Source organism: Pleuronectes platessa, chromosome 10, assembly GCF_947347685.1.
Source record: "Pleuronectes platessa chromosome 10, fPlePla1.1, whole genome shotgun sequence".
Taxonomy (NCBI): domain Eukaryota; kingdom Metazoa; phylum Chordata; class Actinopteri; order Pleuronectiformes; family Pleuronectidae; genus Pleuronectes; species Pleuronectes platessa.
In genome coordinates, this window is record NC_070635.1 from 18,156,910 (window position 1) to 18,179,463 (window position 22,554).

At 40.0% G+C, this 22,554-nt stretch overlaps 1 protein-coding gene across 1 annotated transcript in view; it reads right to left on the minus strand.

Moving 5' to 3' along the window:
* Nucleotides 1-853: 853 nt before the first annotated feature.
* The window catches only part of LOC128449995 (CUB and sushi domain-containing protein 3), a 209,153-nt gene continuing 187,452 nt past the window's right edge, over nt 854-22,554 (minus strand). The window contains exons 62-71 of the mRNA XM_053433387.1: nt 18,464-18,637; nt 17,782-17,855; nt 15,761-15,872; nt 9,140-9,319; nt 8,616-8,681; nt 6,709-6,867; nt 6,258-6,370; nt 5,492-5,579; nt 4,051-4,192; nt 854-3,315 (exon numbers count right to left, since the gene is read on the minus strand). Of these exons, the coding sequence (XP_053289362.1) occupies nt 3,156-3,315; nt 4,051-4,192; nt 5,492-5,579; nt 6,258-6,370; nt 6,709-6,867; nt 8,616-8,681; nt 9,140-9,319; nt 15,761-15,872; nt 17,782-17,855; nt 18,464-18,637 (1,268 nt within the window). The 3' untranslated portion in view covers nt 854-3,155. The remainder of the gene's footprint in view (nt 3,316-4,050; nt 4,193-5,491; nt 5,580-6,257; nt 6,371-6,708; nt 6,868-8,615; nt 8,682-9,139; nt 9,320-15,760; nt 15,873-17,781; nt 17,856-18,463; nt 18,638-22,554) is intronic.

Sequence of the window (22,554 nt, forward strand, 5' to 3'; positions counted from 1 at the left end):
GGAAACACAGATTCTCCAGTTCGGGGTTCTGGGTCAAGCTTTGCCAAGCTTTGTATTTATAGGAGCCCTGCAGCCGTTTTTTACGGTCTACGGCCACATGTCCTTTTTCACACAGGCATGTTAAGAATGGCCAATACGCTAAAAAGACTGTTGCTGTAGCATGCAGTCCAATGGTAGATGATAAAATCAGAAAATATTCGCAAATAAAGAACTATAACACTGTAAATACATGCACATTACAGTACAATCAGATGTCATCTCATGCTGTGCAGCAACTCTTTCTCTTAGACTCATTTCTCAGCCACTTGTAAAGCCCATCCACTGACCGAGAGGAGCAGGCTGAATGAGACTCAGCTCACCGTCGCTAATGCTGCAGTTTCTACTGCTCTTGCATGTGTGGAGAGATGAAGCGGAACTCGGAGTCAAGTTGTACAATTTCACTTCTTTTAAAAAGTTTTCTTAAGTCAAGAATGTCTGCTCAAACAAAGATTATTAACCGCAGTATCCATTTTAGGGTTTAAGGATCTCAAACTTCCCATGAGCAGCGATGGTAGTGTGAATATTATTTTGGCTTTGACCAAAGAGTGGTCATCAAGTGGAAACTCATTAAAAGAACAGTAAAGGTGCAAAGGACTGACGAAGCAGACTGAATGTTAAACCACCTGCTCTCTGCTCAGTTCACTTCTACAGCTTCTCCTCACATTATAGTCACTGTAGCAGAGGGAAGAGTTGCATCATGGAGACAAAACCAAGCAGGAGAAACATTGGAGATCACTGTTTTATATTTTATATATAAATTAAGGATTTATACATTGCTGATAAAGAAAAAATACAAAACATTTTTGATCTTACATGACATTTACATGTGGGATTTTACACAACATATTCAATAACTTACAAATGCTTTATTTGCATAAAAAATATATCTCTTTACAAAAGTTTTGTAATATGTACATATTCATATACACAGGATCTTGAATGGGATAAACAAGTGTGTGGTACATTTAAAAGCATTCTACTCTACTCTGGAATCCGATGTGAGACTGACTTGTTGAATACTGTTTTTTTTTTAACCAGATGCATTTCTTTTCTCATCATTAAGAAATATGAACTTGCAAAATATATTACATATTGATAACACAAGACATCTTGCCAAGGAATGCCATCAAGTATCAAAACTGTATAAATGTACAAAATGTAACGGCAATGACGGGAATCAACTGAGTGGTACAAAGTATGACAGCAGCAATTGCTATACTGGATCGCTTTATGCCGACATGCACAGGTATGAGACCATGAAACAATGAGCTGCTGTCCCAACACACCTCTTCTTAAATAAATCAGCAGCACTGACATTGAAATCAATGCAAAACTGTGCAGAGAAACGACACTGATGTACAGCTTCACTAAGAGAGTACATGTCTTCTTTAAAATATATGCGCATACAGTATCCAAGGCACTGCAATGATGTATAAATGTGACGACAGTGTCAAATCTATTTTTTTTAAACTTTGAAACCATGGATGGACTTGGATGACAGAACAACACTGATGGAGGCTCATGTTCAAGTGTGCAAATTCCTTTCTCGTTTTTCTCCTTTTACTGTACATTTGTTGGCAGAAGCTGATGGTTCAGTAAGACACTGAAATAACCACTTGAGTCAGTAGGTGTCAATGAGACGGGCCGAGGTCTGAAATCATCCAGTGCCTCAGAGTAGGAGTGCGCATCAAGAGATCACCGACTGGGGCACGGTTTCCCAAAAGAAATAAAGAACATTGAAAAGCGCTCATGATAAACAGAGATGACGTGGTGGCTGCACTTGTTTGATTTCGGATTTCCTCTAAAGTAAGGCAGATGCTTCTTCAAATTTTGATCAACATAAAACAAGACAGTGAGATGCGTCTGACCCCAGGCTGCACGACTGACATGTCTTTGAACTTTGAGTCACAGACATCCACGCTGAAATAAACTTCTGAGAAACCTGGCCTGCTGTTGACACGGAGCACAGTGGCTATGCTCAACCTCGTCAGTCAAGAAAACCTGAAATAATTAGGATAGGAACTCCCTCTTTGAGATGCTTGATATCTAGAGGCTCAGGGGTTATTTGGGACACAAATACACTCGGAAGGAAATAATAAAAAGTAAAAACACCTGAAAGGAAATCAGGTATCACGACTCCTTCAATAACTTAAGGATCAGTTAAATAGATGCATGATTTGCCTCGTATGATCAAAATGCTAAACGGTACATTTTTGCCTCCACAGCAAGTCAGCTATAAAAGTTCTCATACTTAAAGAACATATCTGTTGAAAACGAAATCACTGCAGACAACTTGATTATAAACTCTATAATGTTGAATATATCTCTCCTTAATAACAAAATGAGCTCTACTGTTGTCTGATCACCTGCACTGTAACAATAGGAGCCCTAGCATATCCAGTCACATTTGAAAATAAGTACTGCACTCCAGTAATTAAATCCCTGGCCATATATTTCATCAGTCGGAGGTACCAGCTAATTAATAGGTATAATTGACCACATAACCTTGAACAGAGAACTGCGCCGACGCTATTCAAAGAGCCATTTGCTGTTCTACTTCTCCATTACCTCTCCCACATCTGCCTGCATGGAAAACAGACTCTGCAGATTAGGCTGATCAACTCCCAGTCGAGAGGCTCCTCACCTCCATAAGAGAAACCAACCCTCATGAGGATGAATGTGACACTAAGACAAAAACAAACAGAGGGTCTGCGTCTGAGCTGTTTTCTTGGAAAAACCGAGGGAGTTTAAATCTTTCATTTGGCATTGTGAAGTAACCCCTCTATATTTATACTACAGAGCATAAAATACTCTATTTTATCTATATGCCAGAGGCTCTTTTTTTATTCATGAAGCCAACACTCACAGAGTGTAAAGAACTCTTCTCTCCACCGAACAACGGGAAGATCTCGAAAGGTGTGGAGCATCCTCTCCCCGTCTCTCCAATCTTTTACCCTCCGTGTACGATCAGGCGCAACTTAAGTGTTGCCGAAGGTGTGCTTAAGTTTCTGAGCAATTCTTTGTGTCCTAGTTGTATGCCATCAGAAGTAAGGAAAAATATAAATATGTAATTTATATATATGTAAGTCTTGTCTTTCTCTTATACTCAGTAGACATCAAACCATGGTGCAGATGGTGTTGAGATTGGGGTCGAAGCGGACAACTTTCCCTTCCGCAGCTTTTGTGTTTGTGTTGTACATGGGATTCTCGAAAGTAGCCTGTCCATTGTTGTTCTCGTGGACAGAACATCCTGTGTACTGCGCTTTATCTGTTTTCCTGGGGAATAAACCAAAAGGAGGTTGAACATTAGTTGAGAGACCTTGTCCCAATTATCAGCGCTCCTTCCAATTCAATAAACATGTTTCCATTATGTTGCTGGGGACAGCTGCAGTAGGTTAATGAGGCTGAATGGTAATTACTGTTGAAAAGAGCAGAGGAGCGCGATGCCAGTTCACTGGTAACTAATATAATGAGTGCAAAATTAGCATGTGACAGGATCGACGTGTGTGTATTGTTCTGAGAGATTATCTGTTTAAATGAAGACAAATCCCTCCATCAATACTGCATACACACATTTATACTCAGCTGTATTTGTGTATGTTAAGATACAGCATTATATCCAGATACTTGGACTTGCATTGCCATGTTAAGTGGTCTAGAATGTGTTGACTAATATCGCATCATGCTTGAAGCACCTCACTTGTAAGCTGCTGTATCTAAGTGAGCAACCATGGCACAGTAAAGGAGGCCGTGGAACTGGGCTACAGTGAACCATCAACCTCATCTTCCTGTGCAGCTCCTCTGACTCAACCCAACCCGACATGAATCTGTTTCTCAAACTTTTTCAACATCACATCTGTGGGAAATCACTTCAAAACTCAACCTGGGACACAGACTCGTAGAAATGTGCCACTTTCTTTTTCATGTGGGATCCGAACGGATGCAGACTACAGCGGCTGCTAAATCTGGGTTTCATGCCTCTTGTGGAAGACACCAGGGCCGACTACGTACCGTTGCTTGTAGAGGTAAAAAGCGAGGCCTGCAAAGATGAGGGCAAAGAAAGGCACGAGGATCGCGACAGCAACCGAGCTGCTGTTGGTGGAGCCGCTGGTTTCAGGGTCGGCGAGGGTCACGTTCTCCCTTACACTCAGACCTGAAGAAACAACACACATTTAGACACATGACGTATGAACATGAAGAAAATATTTAGATTAACAAAATGTAGACAACAAAAGGAATAATAGAAAGATATGTATCATATGACAATGATGATGAGGAGGATGATGATGAGGAAGATTATCACAATGATGTCAAGACAGAGACACAGCAGCCAGTTGATAAAGACGACAGCCGAGATGCTCACACTGATAATGATCAGCGACTGTGATAATCTTGTTGAAGACAACAATGGGATGATAACAGTGACGTGGAGCACGAAGAAATGAAGGACGATGATGTGTGGGGGGGGTTTTCTCCTCTGCTGTGTGACTGTGGCAGTCGGTGGATGACAGCAGATACAAGGGGCAACACGCAAAAGCACAGAGCAAATATTATTCCGTTTGAAAACTATTAAAACCTTTTTAAACTGGCTGACAAAGTGAGCGTTGTAAATTAGCCTGGACCTTTTATCTATTATAGTAATAGAAAACAAACAAGGCTTCCTTTGGTTCTTTGTTTGTATTTAAAGAAACAACATATGTTATAAAATGTTTTGTCATTCTTGTAAATCATCCAGTCTCTTCTCTCCAGGTGAAAGGAGAAAAATGTATCTAACAGAGTTATGTCCCAGCAAAATGTTATCATATTATTTACATCTGCTATATTTGTATCTATCGGCTCATTTCAGAAATCTCTGTGTAGCTGTATGTAGCTTACAAAGCTCAAGAACAATTCATTTTATCTGCTTCACATCCGGCATGTGTAAGGGTCCAAGGAAGTACAGTGTAAGACATGGCATGTTTAATATAAATAAACTTTGATTAAACCAACCAATGCTCTGTAGCAGCAGAGGCCGAGATCCATCATAATAAGTCACATCGTCAATCAGCACATTCAAAACAATGGAAAAGACAAGTGATTGTCCAGTTCAGAATTTTGCAGCCAGTCTTTACCTGCCACAGCCTAATTACTGCAAACCACTTCTACTGTTTCAACCAGCATCGCCACAGGCCAACTAACCAGCCCATGCCAAACAAGCAGGTTTAGAATGGGCACTGCACTACGATTTTCTATAACAACAATTAATTAAATAAGAACTGCAGAAATGTTTATGACATGTAACAAATGCTTTGTCTAAAAATTACTCAATAAAATGTTAAAAAAAACATTAAAATTTGAATTATATGTCTCTTTCACTGAAAAAGTTCGATATTTCTATTGTGGAGAAATGGGCCCGAGAAGAAATGGTAATGGTTAGTAGTGGTTAGTAACAGTATCTGGTGATGACACATACCAAGTCTCTGCAGTCCGAACTGTCCGTAGTCTTTACCCTGTATAAGGCCTTGGAATACGTAGCTGCCTCCCTCGGGCTCAGCTGAAACCTGGTGGAAAAACAAACGCACGTTTTGTTTCAACTGCACCAGAGACAGTATTGCATCTGTTCCACACCACATCAAAAACTAAATATACACAGAATTTAGTCCGAGCATCCACACGTTCTGTCAGGCTACATTCAAAAATAACAGCTTGTTTCTTTGAAACCCGGTGCAGTGTGCTATCAATAGCTCCACTGCGTTCAGTCACCTGTCACACGTTTTATTAAGTGGACCTTGAAGTTTTTGTTTTTTTTCCCCAGAGGAGGAAACTTCTTGTATTCTGCAGACATTCCATTTCCCTTGGATGTCCTGTGTGTGTCTGAGCTTATGCAGCAAAGGGTCAATGTGGAAATGCTGAAACGGTTCATACAGAGTGCCGGCTGCATCCGATCGACAGCCAATATCAATATATGTAAATACAATAAGCCAGGAAATTCCCATTCTGCTTGTGACAGTTCAATATGAAATTTTCCTATTTCTAACAACGAGCAAACGTTGGCTTGGTTCAGTCCACAGAAGGTTATTTTTGTCTCTTAATAGTGGTGTTGCCGACAATATTCTACTCGTATGTTAGACTGAACAATAAATAAATAAATAATGGTATAAAATAAAAGACAGTCACAGCTCTTGGTTACTTCTAAAAAGATCGCTTGCCAGCTGCTTCCAATTCCAATGTATACTCACAAATCCATCCATTGCCCAGGTCTCAACAGTAATCCTGCTCATGGAGCTGTGGGCCAGGGCTCTCATCTGGTACAGCAGGAGCATTAACCGTGCCTCCTGGCGCTTGTACACTCCTACAAGGTAGAGGACAAGAGGCAAGTAAAGAAATGATGTGAGGAAAGTGATGAGGAACACAAGTGCAGGAAAGCGATGTAGGAAAAGAAACAGAAGGAGGAAGGAACTGAAGAGAACAGTAGAGAAGCGGGATGAGGGGCGGACACCAGAGAGTGTTGAATGGACATTTAGTCCGTCAGTGCAGACTAATACATCCGTTTTTAGAGCAAATAGTTAATTCCAACTCTCATGCATGATTGACATGAGGCACCTTAAAATAAATGGAAGTGACACACAGAGGTAGTGAGGAGGAGGAGAGGGGAGGAAGTAGAAGACGGATGATTTATAGATGACTCACCAGAGAGCAGGAACTCCATGCTACTGTCGCTTAAAGTTACATTGACTTTTCCCGTCGAAACATTAAAGCTTGTGACTGTCAAAGTCATCGGCTGCTTCTGGCCCTTGTAATCGTAGGAGCCCTTCCAGACAAAATCAGGGGCAAAGACGTTGTCAGGAACTTGAGGGGAGAGAAATAAAAGAATGAAGTCATTATATTACATCTTCAAATAACTGAAAAACGAATCAGCAGCATCAAATGTGCTATTTTCCAAACAACGTGAAATCAATATTATATTTTACACCTGAGCTAAATACTTGCACCCACACTGCTAAATGGCAACAGAAGCAACATATTAAACAGCTGTCGACAATATGTTCATTAATTTCATTCCATCTTAAATAATAATGACGACATCTATATTGTATTTTATTTTATTGTATTCAAATATACCTGCTGCTATGACGACTTAATTTCCCTTCGGGGATGAATAAAGTAATCTATCTATCTATCTATCTATCTATTCTGACAGAGATAACTGAACTCTGCTGAACCTTTCAATAGTTACACAACGATAAAACTTTTGGTATCTCTGTTATTACAGCACACTCATTATCTGCTGGTATTTAGCAGGGAATTATAAGTAAAAAGGTGACTGCTTATAATCAGTACCAACAGAATAAAAGTCAGAATAATTACCCACTATTTACCAGATCATTTTAAGCAGCTGTTTTCGGAGGCTGAAAAAGAGAGAATCTAACACTATTTTTCAGTTGAGTGACTCTGCTAGCGCTGTATCTTATAACACTTTAAAAAATTTCACTGAACCTCATTGGTGATATCATTTGCTGTCTTTGATTTTATATGATATAGTACTATTTTTCTTGTTGTCTTTGATTATTTTTGAATTATTGATTGTATTTGTCTCATTTGTGAGCCGCTTTGTAAAGGTTTAGATGTATATTATTATTATAATTATTATAATTATTATAATGTGTGTCTATCATATTAGTATCTTTACAGCCTACATCCATGCTAACTGCTTCTGGGAGGCTTCACAGTACTGACAAAATGTAGCATGCTAATATGCTTATAATTGCATCTTCTTCATAATTTTCACCATCTTAGTTTAGCATGTTCACGTGATAACAAATGCTGATTGCACCAATCAAAAAGTACAGCAGAGGTTAATGTGAATCATTAGTTTGTCAAATTAGAAGTTGAACTTTCCGATACAAGTCACCGACAGTACTAATTATAATAATTATGTTAGCGTCTACATTCTGAACAATGATTTTATGTTGTATCAGCGCTCACTGACAAGCAAGACCTTGAACGTCTATGTCATAAATACAAAGTAATATCTCTGCAGGTTACATTCACTTATTATTATACAATTTACAAGAAACTACTTGGTTGCTCAAACATTTTCTTATATTAGACTAATTACTGCGGGTTTAGACGATAGAGCACATATTATGGTCTGTTAATATTCCCTGGTGATATTGACATTTAATTATGTTTTGTAGCAATTATTCATTCTAAACTACTCAGAGAGGAATTAGATAACAGCACATGTAATGGTCATGATATGAACAATACACAGTAGATTATACGCCTGATGTGTTTTCATTATGAGCTAATTATTTCCCCCGAATGTAAAAATGAAATGCTGACTTCAAAGCACAGTACCACGACTATGAGATACACAATGATTAAATCTGTGGACAAAACTATAAGATAAACCTACTGGCCGGGTGCAGAGCTGCAGCTCCAACTCTTGAGCACAGTCAATGCACTGACATAGAGAAACTGTACTATTCAAAAATAAGTTCCTGTAGCCGACACTCGTTCTCAAGAACGGACAGATGCAGAGCTGCAGATTTCTGTGGCCAACAGTTGAACAGCTTGTGAAATTCAAAACTCACCATTTATTTTTGGGCTTGGTGTCCCTGGTACGTGTTTGACAGTTTTCTCATGTGATTTGGAGCCGACTGCAAAAGAACATAAATATGTATGTCACAAATGTGTAGCTACACACGGCAAAGCTTAACAGCTGGAGGATGTTGGAGGAGTAATCACTGCTTTACTCTAACATGGTGCCTGCTTTAAAGATCTCTGGTGGCTCAGTTCTAACAAACATTTACTCATCAACAAATTGCTAAAGCTTAAAGTAAATAGAGAATCTCGACAGGCGCATATTGAAAGACAATAAAATGAAAGAAGGGACGCAGTGGGTTAACAGATAACATCAGAAAAACCACAATGTGTTCATTGAATTCAGTAAAAAAGTAGTGCGAATGTCACACAGGAGGTATTTTTAAATATTAAGTGTATACACGTGTGTACTCTGTACTAAACTCCCTACCCTTCACCCAAGTTTTACTGCATCCCCCACCTCCGCCACATCTTCTCAATCATCTGCCCCCGCAGACCTCTGGCAACCACATACCTCTGCAGACAGGCACCTTGCCAGTCCAGCTGCCGTCAGAGCGGCAGACACGGTGCTCTGAACCCCCGGAGAGGAAATAACTTGGCTGACAGGTGTACACCAGGGTGTAACCGTAGGAGGGCAGGTCTAGACCCACAACGTCAGCATTGGCAGGACTGCGTGGCTGCTTGCAGGAGTGAGCTGGAGAGCAAACAGAGGGCAGACACCTTAGTACACACGCTCACAGACACACGTACTCCCACACACACGTACACACAAACAGATAGACAGGAAGATAATTAAGCACTCAGTGGGAGACAGAGAGGTGGGAGAGGGTCAGAAAAAAAGGGGATAAAAGGAAGCACAAATGTTTTACAATTTAATTGAGTCCAGGGAGCTATTAGAGACCATACTGATACTAATATGTCCACTTTCTGGTCTTATATTAAAATGGACACCTAAGGCTTGGGAAGTGCACGGCTTGATTTTGGAATGTTGTAACTTGCAAAATGAAGAGGCCTTAAATTAAGAGAACACGATATCACAGTTATTTATTTAGCATTAGATAGCAAATGTACATACGCATTGTAATATTGTAACAGACATGTCTGACCAAATCCATTCGAATTCTGCCACTAGCTGAAACCAACATTCAAAATTGTTTTTGTAAGTCTTGAATTAATCAAAAGACTAGAGCTGCAAAATTGTCCTTGAGAGAATTTGTGTAAAGTGTAAATCTTGCAAGTGTGTTTTCCATCATTGGAAGTAAGCAGCATGCGACGGGAGCTAGGATGTGGTCAACACTACATTATAACATGAGTACTCATAGGTCAGACATCATCCATCTTTCAACTCTGAAATCATTTTGCTCCAAATCATTTGACATAAATGCCTGCAAACCTACGCAAGATTACCTCTGCGGTAATTCCCACAACAGTAACATGCAAACACGCACATCAACCATAAACACTATTAGCCTACTAACCTTAGCCTACAATCGCACTAACTTTAACTGACCCCTGAAGTGAAAACTCTTGACAGGTAATATTTGGTCAATAGGAGGATTTTATATGGCCCCAATGTTCCCTAGAAACCAGCAAACACACTAAATATGTATGACTATAATTCAGTTTTCTTGAGTTTTACTTTCTCCTCTTATCCATTTATACGGTCTCAAAAACACAGGTAGGTAGTGACATGCTGCAAAGCTTTATTTCCAAGAATCAGAGCGGATCAGAAATCAAGTTCAGAGGCTGCAATGCTGTGTTGCCAAAACACTGGCCTCCTACAAACCGCATTAAATATTTTCCTTTTCTCATGAGTGGGTTGAATATACTAGTTTAGTTTTTCACATCAACAAACTCTCTCCAAAACAAAAATATATGCAAATCACCTCACACCAACAAAACACGGAGGAGTTGAAAATTCTGGCTCTGAGGCGTCAAGAATTCTGTGAAAATAGTGAAATAATTTTACAGCCTGTGAGTGAAAGAGTACGTCGCAAGCTGTCAAATGGGAGACAGTTGCAAGTGAGTCACAGTAGCAAATCGGTCCTTCATGGCGTCTTAAGGATATTAGTGGCAGTAGGATGTGGAGAGGACGCCAGGATGAAACCCTGTTTCTTGGCTTTATGAGAGAAGAGGAGACTGCAGGAAATTCCCATTGTTTGATATTACTTTTATTGGTGTTTGAGCTAGTAACAGTATGTGTTGGTTTGACTTTGGAAATAAAAGTGTCACTGCTCTTCAGGGTGATTAAGGTGCAGTAAATTAAAGTTGAGTGTTCAAATTTGGCAACAATCCACCTCAGTTAAAGGGACTATACGAATTTAATATACATATCAAAATCCTGATGGAGAAAGCTCAAGGACGACTGTACCAGTAAACTATGTGCCACCCTGAGCTTTTTCAATGGCTCCGCACATCTGGCATATATGGAGTCTATTTACACTGCGAGAATCAAGAAGAACTGCCTCATATTGTCGGGTGTAGGTCTAGCGGCCTAAAATATTGATAAATAACTAAAGTCACTTTTTACTGCCTGAGTACAACTCTATGTAACCAATTTAAATGACAAACTGCCAGCACATGTCCAGGTTGGTTGTAGAGTTTGTAGACCATGAATACAGAAGACACTTACAAGGCCATGAATTGTTATATGTCATATCCCCCATCAAGCTCTGCTGACAGTGCCATGTTTACTTACACTTCAAACAGCACAGCATAGCTTTACTCCTGAGATTACCCCAGTCCTCAAAAGACACGTTCACTTTTTTTCTGTCACACCACGACACGTAATGTTCTCAGTTTGAAGTTGGTGTCTCTGATAGAGACGGAGTACATTAGTTAGGGGCACAGAAAAACAGAGAAATAGAGGCAGATGCACAAAGGCAGCCCTGCTGCTGGAGTTCTTAAGAGGTTGGACAGCAGCAGACTTCCACAGCAGGGGACGGTCATGAGGACAAAGCTAACTTTTCAAATGTTAACATGTTTTTCTTAAAGCTATTTTAGGTCAACTTGTCAGCGTTGCTTCAGAAAATTATGATAAGATTAAACGTCATTACCAAAAAAGGGGGAAATTCAGTTGTTACAGGATCAGCAGGTAGAAAAGAGAATAACAATATAAAAAAGCAAAAGAATAAAAAATAATACAAAATAATACAAAATGCAAAATATGTACATAATATACAAATTTCACTGCAGAAGTGTTTTTTAAAGAAAATGTATTGAGTAAAGTGCAGTGGCACAGGATAATTGCACAAGCATTCATCCTATATTGCAATATATATATATATGCAATATAGAAGGCATATAGAAAGGTATCAGGTATAAATATAAATGGTTGTAAACCCACAATAATAGGTATAATACGGATAATGTGCAGAGGACACTGATGCACAAAATGACATATTTCGTTATAGTGCCGTAGAGTGTAAGTAGAGTGACATGAGAAAAAAGCACACAGGATTGTATTTTTCATTCCGGATGATGTTGTCGAGTCTGACAGCAGTGGGAATGAAGGACCTGTGGTAGAGCTCCTTCTTGCTGCTCAAAGAGCTGCTCAGGGGCCCCATGGTGTTGTGTAGGGGGTGAGAGGTGTTGTCCATGATGGCATTCAGTTTCACTAAAATCCTCTCGCTAAAAACAAACTTCCTCAGTGGAATCCAGAGGGCAGTCCAGGACCGAGCTGGATCTTATAACCAGTCTCTTTCTGTCACTCTCTTTCCCTTTCCCAAGCAGACAATGGCATAGAATACTGGAGAAGCCTTCATGGTGGCGTAAAAAGTCCTTAATAGTGTCCTGCAAGAATCTCAGCCTCTACAGCAGATGGAAACAACTCTTGTTTTTATATAGCACTTATCTTATGAACCAATCAAAGTACTTCCACATCCACCCTGTCACACAGCGTTGCTATGTAAGTTTCCTATCGCTCATCATTCACCGTAGACAACAAAGTAATGAATGTAGGTATTTGAACAAATTCCACATCATGTCATATTAATTAGAACTGGAATTTTTGAAAACGTTACTGTTGCCAAAAAAAAACAAGGCCTAGTTTGGCTTTTGTGTCTCCTGTTCAGATATTCAGACTAATGGTTTGCTACTAGCTCAAATTCCGTAATGTCACTGTTGTTGCTGTGCAGTTCAGAATTATGACGAGGATTATGTTGATTTTCAACACAAAGAGGGGTAACAAGAAATTTGTGGATATGGTGTGTAGCTGTTAACGAAAAATATGAATTAGATAGAAAGATAACCTGATTAACATCCAGTGACTTGTGTCCATTGCATCTATTACATTCATTGTGTTGGTAATCCCTCCGAGATTTTGCTTTTGTCAGCAATACAAGATTGGTTGGCTTCACTTCTAAATCCATTTAAGTGTCTTCATGGTAGCAGAAGACCACTTAATCATAGAGAAAGGTATTTTGGAGGATTTGTGGCTCTGAGGGGAAAGACCGAGGGCAAAGAAGAACCTTTAGCCCAGTTGAGTCCACCAGGTCTATACATGTGCACATTCATCGTGTGTGAAAAATGGATTTACTAAATAATATCATACATCAAGAGATTACATTTATATTCATTTTAAAGCAGCAAACCACAGTATCCTATTGATTTATGATTTGGATCTCAACCAAAAAAAAGTACCGGCTGTTTATACCAATTGCCAGTGAATTAACTAATGTGTTTTTCATGTGTTAATGTGTTATGAAAATCTAATTTCCCAGGAGGGAATTCATCAGTTTTGTTCATCAACTAAATATCGCCATTGTTTGTGTAAAGTTAGGCAATAAGAGTTTTAGAAATTTGATCAATTTGAAAAGTCTTCGTTTATTTTATTTCCTAAAATCTGGTTATCATCAGAGAAACCTCTCTCAATTTTAATTAAAACTGTAACAGTGACAGGAGGAAGGCAGAGCAAAATCAATACATTTTTCAAGTCCCCTGAAACGATGGACCGGAGCCAGAGAGCCGGTCCTGAAACACTGCAACCTTCGCAGAGACAGACCTGGCAAAGATGCTGCTGCACCTGCTGAGCAGAGCCAGTCAGGAAATTTAAAACCTCAAAACATCAGGCCGCTGAAAGAAATCCAGACGGGCTGTCAGGCTGCCATTTCAGAGGTTCACACAAAAGAGCATGCGATATATGTTATTTCATGTTTACCGCTGTGAAAGCGAATGTAGCTGGTGTGATGGCTTGCAGTATATCCAAAAGCCAAGAGGGTTGAGGAGTGGAACCTCTCAAAGGCCATTCATGTACCACTTATAATACATGAGTAATTACAGTTACCACATGGAATCCAAAGGGAGCAAAGAAACCATTAGCATAAGCTGTAAACATGGGTTGTTTGATTTATACACGTCTTTTTCTGGTGTTTCATCACTCAGTCTTTGTACAATTTCACGTTCAGTTTTGTCGCTCTTTAGGGGAACCATCAACCCTTACTGTGCGATATCAATTACCACATTCAAACATAGCAGTAGCGAGTTTAACGTCAGTCATTTAGATTGGGAGTGGAGAAAGGATTGTTTGGTAGTGGAGCACCTAGATCTTGTTATTAAGCCTTCAAAAACAGCACTGGCTGAATCCACACATGCATCACCATTATAATAGAGGCCACATTACTATGCATTAGGTTTCCTCAGGGGAGAAAAAAGAGCAACTTGAAAGTGACTCAAAGAAAATTACATTTTAAAGTTTCGAAGTACACCTTCTTGTTTAGTCGTTTCTGTTGAATTATAGTGGGTATTTTCCTTTTTCCTTGGAAGCTCAGAACAAAGAGCTTCTTTCACCAGATTTTACCACCCCAACATTTAAAAGACTGTGGATGCAGTGAGCGCAGCCCTCGAAGGAAACTGTATATTATCCTCTGTGTATCAGTCATTTATGTGCATGCTAACATTACCTCTCACCTGACACAGCTGTCAAACCTTTTTCCAGATGAGGGATATCAGTTTTCCTGTGCTAGTTTTCCAGTTTGAGGAGTTTGCCGGCGCGTTCACCTTTAATACTGTTGACTTAAACTAACTTTGATGGTTCTTTTATTTGGTATGACCTGTCACAGGGCTGGCAATAAATGCAATGGAAGAGCCAGGGGATGTGCACCCTCGTGAATTATTCCTGAGGGAACACGATGATGGGGTCAGCAGTTTGAAGATACAGGTGGAGCAGGAGCTGAGAAGCTGTCGGGTGACAGAAGGCTGAGCAGTTGTGCTGTCCTAGATTTATTTCTGCTGTCAGATGTTCAAATGAGCGTTTTATAAAATTTAAATTAGAGGACTCACTCCCTGAATGACAATAAGACTGTAAAAGTGAGAGTTTTGTGAATATTTTGTTGCTGTGTTCTGTAGTGAAATATCGTTCATGACATAACACATTTTCAAGGTTTCACAATCCCTCTAGAAACATCCCCTCCTCCAACCTAGACGCATGAACGCGCACGCACTAACACACACGCGCAAACTCACAAATAACACCATGCTGCAGAGTAGATCAGACAGAATGAAGTGCAGGTATTAGGTCTCTGCTTTCTCAGCAGAAATGTGTCTGGGAAATTTAAGTAGGTGTTACATCTCGGGGTGATTATGAAGACAAGATTACAAAGATCATGTGAATCCCCTTTTTATCACATAGCTCAAGCGTTGTCACAGTACGAACACGGTAAAATGCATACGGTAGCAAGGATCTGAATATATCCATGAAAGACGCTGTGGCTGAGGGGGATTCCACTGAGGTACAGAATCACATCACAACTTAGAAAAGCACTTGGCTTGGCAAACCCACTGGGCTGAACTGCACAGCCCTAGTCCGGTGTTGGTCGACAGTTCAGGTAGTTCAAACAGAGTGACAGTAATCACGGTCAACACCTCACTCCCAGAATGACTGGGATGGCAGATTGATTGAGGCGAGCGCTGCAATCTACTGGGAGGTCAAAGGCTATGGCAGGATTGAGTGAGGGAGAGAAGACGCACTGGAAGGAGGGAGAGGGAGCAAGTGATGGGGGGGGGGTAAAAAGAAAAGAGAGTGTCTGAGAGGCCAGCAATACAGATAAACACTGACAGGATGCCAGAAGGGTTAGTGGAAAACAAAGAGAGGGAGAGTGATTCAGATACAGAGAGAGCAGGAGGAATGAGCACTCACGGATGCATGTAGGCTGGATGCCGGTCCAGGTGAGATCAGGCAAACACAGCCGGGTGGTGGAGCCCTGCAGTAGGTGTCCCTGTTGGCACTGGAAGTCGACTCTGCTGCCCACCTGGCCACAAACAGACAGCACATAAAGTGGAGGGAGTCAATACACTGATGCAAATGCCAATAGGCTCCCAGCATCAAATCTAAAGAGCTTGGAAAAAGAATACTGCACACTAACGTTTTTTTCCCCGTTTTAATGATTATGTGTAGCGTGTGGAGGCAGATGGAGACTATTCCTAGAGGCGATGGCACATGTTTGTGCTCGCATCTGATGCAAAGACATTCGAAAGTGAGAGGGAGCTGACTTTCTAGTAAGATATATAGAACCCTGCTGTTTTCAGTTATCTTAATAAATGACTTTTATTTTTCAGCTGCCATCGCGGTCGACGGTTTGAAGACAGCATCCACACAGTATTTCCCCATTCGGTGGTGTCAGGATATTGGTTAAGTTGTTCAGTAATGCAGAAAAATGCAAGACTACAGCCGTTCCAAGCAGTGATCCAAATAATAAGCTGCTTCTGCTTTCAGTTGGGACAAATTTCATTTCAGATATTCTGCTGAATGTTGTGGAGAAATTGTTTGCACTTAACTTGTAAGTGACACTCTAAGAGCAACAGGGAGGAAATAAAATGAAACACAGTGGCTGAAATTGTCTCAGGGGAGCTGCTGAGCACACATCAACGACCATGAAATACATTTTTTGGAACACGATGCATTTCAGCATTGCTCATTTCACACGTACGCTCAAAATGCATAGAGTGCACATTATCATAGCTCTACATGTGCATAATGTTTGTACCCAGTGTGGTGGAGACTTTCAGCTGGGTTTTCCTCGGTGCAACCACCTGTGATGGCTAAGTACACGACTCACTGTTTCATCCTTGCACCTACACACCATCATAAAAAGGAATAAATAATGACTGTACAAGGAACATCTATTGGAAACTGCCCATTTGAAAGAGGACTCATGCTGAGTTCCAGAAAACTTGGATATTCCAACTAGAAATGTCCAGGTTCCGACTTCCAAGCTTTTGGATGCATGGTGATGGCACAACGTCAAATGTAAACAAACATGGGTGACAGTGAGAAGCTGATGTTTATTTGGCTCGAGATGAGACAATTAAACTGTGACCGGTGCAACCTCCGTTCATACATAAATAAAGCAGAGGAGGGAAAACGGGGCATGACGTAACAGAAATCATTATCGGTTTATTTTACGCCAATTTTATACTTAGAAACACATTTCAATACATAACAGGGAGAGAACACGCACACACGCACTGTCACTCAATCTCACAAACAAGGAAACAAGAGTCCAACAGAGGGTTCACAAGTCGGACTTCCGACTTTGAGTGTTTTTACATTGCACCTCATCAAGAAAAATTCAGAGATCTGAGTTGACTCGAATACAGCATAAGTGCAGGTAACATGGTAGAGAATGGTGCTTAGATTGGATGTTTGCTGTGTAGATTTAAATTTATAATATCATTATTATGTTATTAATTTATTATTATAATTTAAATTAGTGAAGTATATCACAAAATATAGTTTGTGGTTCATATATTATATTTTGTACTAGTGAAGTACTAGACATATATTTACATGCCACATGCCTGTTAAATACACTCTGGTATGTGTTTACTTGTGCTGCCTATACTCTCGTGAATCCTTTCTTTGAGAGGCTTAGTTTTTTAAGTTTGTGTTGCACCCGACTGCAACATGTTTCTAATATTAAGTCAAAATACTGTAATCACCTTTGTATTACATTACATTTCATTTAGCTGACGCTTTTATCCAAAGTGACTTACAATAAGATATACATAAAAGCTGAAGAGTTATTTTTTATCTAGGAATGTTTTTTTTAGATGAATTAGAAAAACATTTTCTGGGACAAATTCCCCTCAGAGTTTAAGAAGACATTTTATGCAACACTTGTATAAAATGAATCCATCTCAGGTTTTGGCCCATTTTACCTTAAAGCCTGTTGTGTAATTCATGAAGCCATGCTCAGGTGTCCCCGGATTTTCACACGTTGTTCTCGTGGGCTCTGGAACAAGAAATCACTGTTATGCTGAGAACAGGGATGCAGGAGAGTAAAAATGAGAATATGACAGAAGGGCAATCATTGGTAATGACTAAGCAATTTCCCTCTGGTTTACTATGTACCAGAGGACAATTACTGAAGTGGCGTGGCAAAACGGCAGAATATCCTCGCACCCTCTAGAGTCTTTGACCATCCATTTCTTAGAAACAAAGTCATAATAATATGCACTTGAGAGACCTTTAACAGTCGGTGAGACTAAATTCGAATTAAAACACAACCATGTATAAAAAAAAAAATCTTCAGCAGTTAACATTTCCAGCACCACTGAGCAGTAAATATAAAGCAACATCTATAAACTATCACTATAAATAATGTATTTCATTTAATTCATTTAGTTTTACATCAGAGCCAGATGGTATCGCTGGGATGCGAGTTCACCTTCAACTTTGTTTTGATAATTCTGTTAGCCACTTCAACTGATCCAACAGAGAGATCATTTGGAAGACTCGTGACATTACAAATTCACTTTCGATGCTACCTGGCAGACATTTCTTATTTTGCTCTACAAATCAAAACGCACATGTCTTGCATGTGAGGCTAAAGTTCAATACCTATACATCGAGGCTGAGATCCGCTCCAAGTGCCGTCGTCCTGACACATGCGTGTCTCTGATCCGACCAGCACATAGGGGGCGCCACAGCTAAATGTCACCTCTGACTTGAAGATGAAACTGCGGCCTTCTCTCCGTCCCTTGGCCGGCATACCGGGGTCTCCGCAGAACTTTGCTGCAGAGGAAAAAAATGTGCATCATTGCTGATGTGGGTCAAAAGATCCAACCCATATTACACATATTCCTGCAAGAAATCATGCAGCGGTGTATCACTCCGCATTTCCGCACAGCTCCTTCAATCCGTAACAATGTGGATCCTCACTTGATCTGCATCATTTTCAAACATAAATCTATGTATAAGTGCATAACATATAAAGAATACCACAGCAGCTACTCAACTGAGTGCAGTGTTCAGTAGACTGTTCAGGATTCAATTCAGAAATAATAAGTCGTGTTGGCTGCTGCTGTGCCCACATGATCAGACCGTGATGAGGAGAGCCAACAATGGTTTCCACTGATGTTGTGAGGCTTTGTTTTTTTTTTATTCTTTTTTTACTATGTCCAAATTTTTTCAGTGCCTGCCTGCAAAAACTTTCTACATGATTTAAACGGTCTTCGTGGACTGAATTATTCAACTACACTGACATTATGCCTGTTGCACAAATTCGTTTGGCTATTTTTTTATTGCATGTGGGCAGATGCATTGATATTCTACTCTCAGGATTAATTCCTCTGTCTGACCATTTTCAGTTTCCAACATCACCCTTTCTGCTGAGTGGTTAAAGGAGATATGAGGATATTCATCTTGGCAGCAAGAGGTAGAGAGCGAGGTTATGGCTCTCAATTTTAGATCAAAAATAATTAACAAATGAAATATTAATTTTTCTGACAGGGCCTTAAGGTTAACACAACTGGAGCCATCTGCCACCGCTGCTGCTCTCCATGCTTCTAGTATGATATTGCCTATTTGATGGCACTCCAGCCACAGCCCCAGCAGATGAAGCCTTTGGATTAGTGCTGCTGCTCATTCAATTTATTGCTTATAGACATCTAATCAAGTTGCCTGGAATAATTTAGGCTGAGTAGGTTTGATGGGGAGGGAGGGGGGCTGTTTTACAGCCCTGCCAATGTATCTTTCTATTCATCTTTACTGCATATATAAATTCATTAACATTCTATAACCATACTGATGAGTAAAAGTTACTTGTTAGCTGTAGGAGGCTCCGAAACGCTCAGTGTGTGAGAGAGCAGAGGCGAGGACAAGAGTCACAGCGTTCAGTCACGCAGCCGGAGCACTGCGGGATCAAGCCAATAATAAGGCAGGCTGCTTCTCCAGACCTGACATGTGCTGCTGTGTGGAGGTCTGGAGACAGAGATAAGTTCTTGCTTGCTCTCTTCCAAAAAGACAGGAACCAACAGGGGCTTCCCACAGCCAATCCCTGACATAATAGATATCCAGTAAAGGAGAAGATTAGAATCCAGACTATGCAGGAATAGCTGTATAAAGCCATTACAGCAGGAACTGTTATCTCAGGACCAAATCATTTTATACAGAGACATATCCTTTCCTAGAAAATATGTTTGCCTATACTGGAGGTCCCGTCTGAAAATTATGCATTGTGAGTTTCAACCACCCAGTCTCCAATGGTTTGACCGTATCTGATGGGACAACAAATACAGATGCAAATGTCTGGATGTCCGGATCTGAAAAGGATTCCTGTCACTCCTCAAATGGCATTGTAATACTTAGTATTCTGACGGCATTTTTTAGGATGGTTGATAATACAGGCCAAACAGGTGACATGAACATCAGTCATAAACTTCAGGCCGCAGGGAAATAATGTTCTGTTTTATGGATATATAAGAGAAATGGCCCCAGGCCAAACCCAGCTCAGCATATTTTATGTGCTTGTGTGTGTTGTGTGTATGTGGATTAGCAAGAGACAGAGAAAGAGAGAGAGAGCCTAGTCAAACTTTTTCTTACTCCCTCTCCCATTGCCTCTCTCCTTCCTTGATGAATTATCAATGCTTTGAAGTAATCAGTATGCAGAGGCCTGATTCAAAGTTAGGATCAGAGTCTCATCCCTGCAGACACATGAACTAGCATTCTCAGATACTGAAATTTGCTGCTTTCTCTCTTTTTTCCCCATGTGTTGTTATACAGAACATGAATATGTGTCTTAATCCTGTTTGGCTGCACACGCTTACAATGGTAGAGATTTTAAGAAATGCACAGAAGGATTTGCTTTTGCAGATGCAAGGCATCTCCTGCAGTATTGCTGAGCTGTATTTAAATTAAAAGTGCTGAGTATGAATAGTAATCTCTCTCAAATATACAGTGCACCCCTACTATATGTTAAGAAAAACCAGCAAGACTGTGGCTGTAAAATTATTCTGCACCAAATTAAATTAAATAAACTCATCAGGTTTCATTTGCAGCAAATGTGTATGACATTGGCACAAACAATCTGATTATCCCTCCCGCTGAGCTTATAATTTATTTTGGTGAATGCAAAATAACCTTAGTCAAGACCAGACAAAGCAGTGTATTGACTCATGTTTGGAGAAAATTTTTACTGTTGCATCTCATACATGGATTTAAAAAACATTATTGGCTTAAGTGCATTTACACCTGTTCCATGACAATTGTATGTATAATTAAAATACTGCAAAATCTTTACACTAAGGGTCAGCACCATAGATACAACGAGAAAACGAACATTAAGGATCTACATTTTAACGACGCAGTGATTTATAGATGGTGGAGCCTGAGCCGGCTGAATGTAGTGCTTTGTGCTGGTATTTTAACACAGAGATAATCCCTTTTGCCTTTAATAACCTAATAAGATCTGCTTTTTCTTGTCCACTGTTCCCACTTTTCAGACTCATTTATTTGCCCGAGTAACCTCATTGATTTACAACAGACCTGCTCCCACTTCAAGTACTGTAGTTCGAGTCTGCAGCTCTAACAACATCTTTAGGAGAGCCAGGTTCTTCACAGAAGTTAGTTATTGATCAAACAGTTACAGAGTACGGCTCTGAGTTTATGTCAGTTTTGCACCAACATTGGAACCTGCATTCTAGGTCGTAAGTAATAGAGCTATTAAATGTAATTACTGCATCAAAAACAGTTCTCCGCTGAGACACAATAAACACCACTATGTTACATCATGGAACATAAAGGTTACTCGCTCTCAAAGCCGCGGGAGGTTGATTTGGGGGAGCTGATGTGGAAAAAGGATTATAATGTGTTGACGGATGTCAATGGCCATCCGAACTGCAGTAAAAGGTATATATCATTTACAGAGGAGAAGTTTATAGTTTTAGTTATTATGTCAACATGATGTTTTTTTTCGCCACCACAACAAATAAGAACACAGATACACATGCACGCAATAAAATAGGCAGTTAGTCACCTAACAGTGCTAAAGCACATTTCTGCTCCTAGCAGACAGATATGATCCTTTACATTTAAGGAGGATATAAATCAGACAGCTTTATTACAAGCATCAATTACAAAAGAGCACACAAGTGCAAGTAGTTGTTATTGTTTTAAAAATGTCTCAGACAGTGGTTCAACATGTGGCACTGAAAAACAGCAAACCAGCTAATTGTACTGTAATTCATAAGCCTATATATAAAGTCATCAATAAACTCAGTAAAGTTAGTATATGCATAGTGAATGCACCTACACAATAAAATCCATGTGTGATAGCAGAAAATCCTGCAATAATCAGTTAGTGTGATGCAAAATGGGGCACTTCAGCAGAAAGCAAAAGGACTGCCTACATCCAGCAGTTTTAGAGCAGATGCTATAAATGCATCACAGCAGACAGAAAGAGAACGGCACATCTTTGAGCACTTGGAGAGTTGTTGTTGAATATTTTTAGTGCTATTTGTTTTTAAGTTGCGGCTAACGTTTAGAGAGACCCAAACACTTGCAAGTAGTTTGCCCCTGTTGATATTTTATTTCTATGTGGCTGATATCATGTAAGAATGATGTGATGCTGTGTGATGCCCTTGAGCTCTCATGCATCCCAGGGTTCATTATTATGCTCGCAAAGACGGTCCTGAGAGGCTCCATCTTTGCAA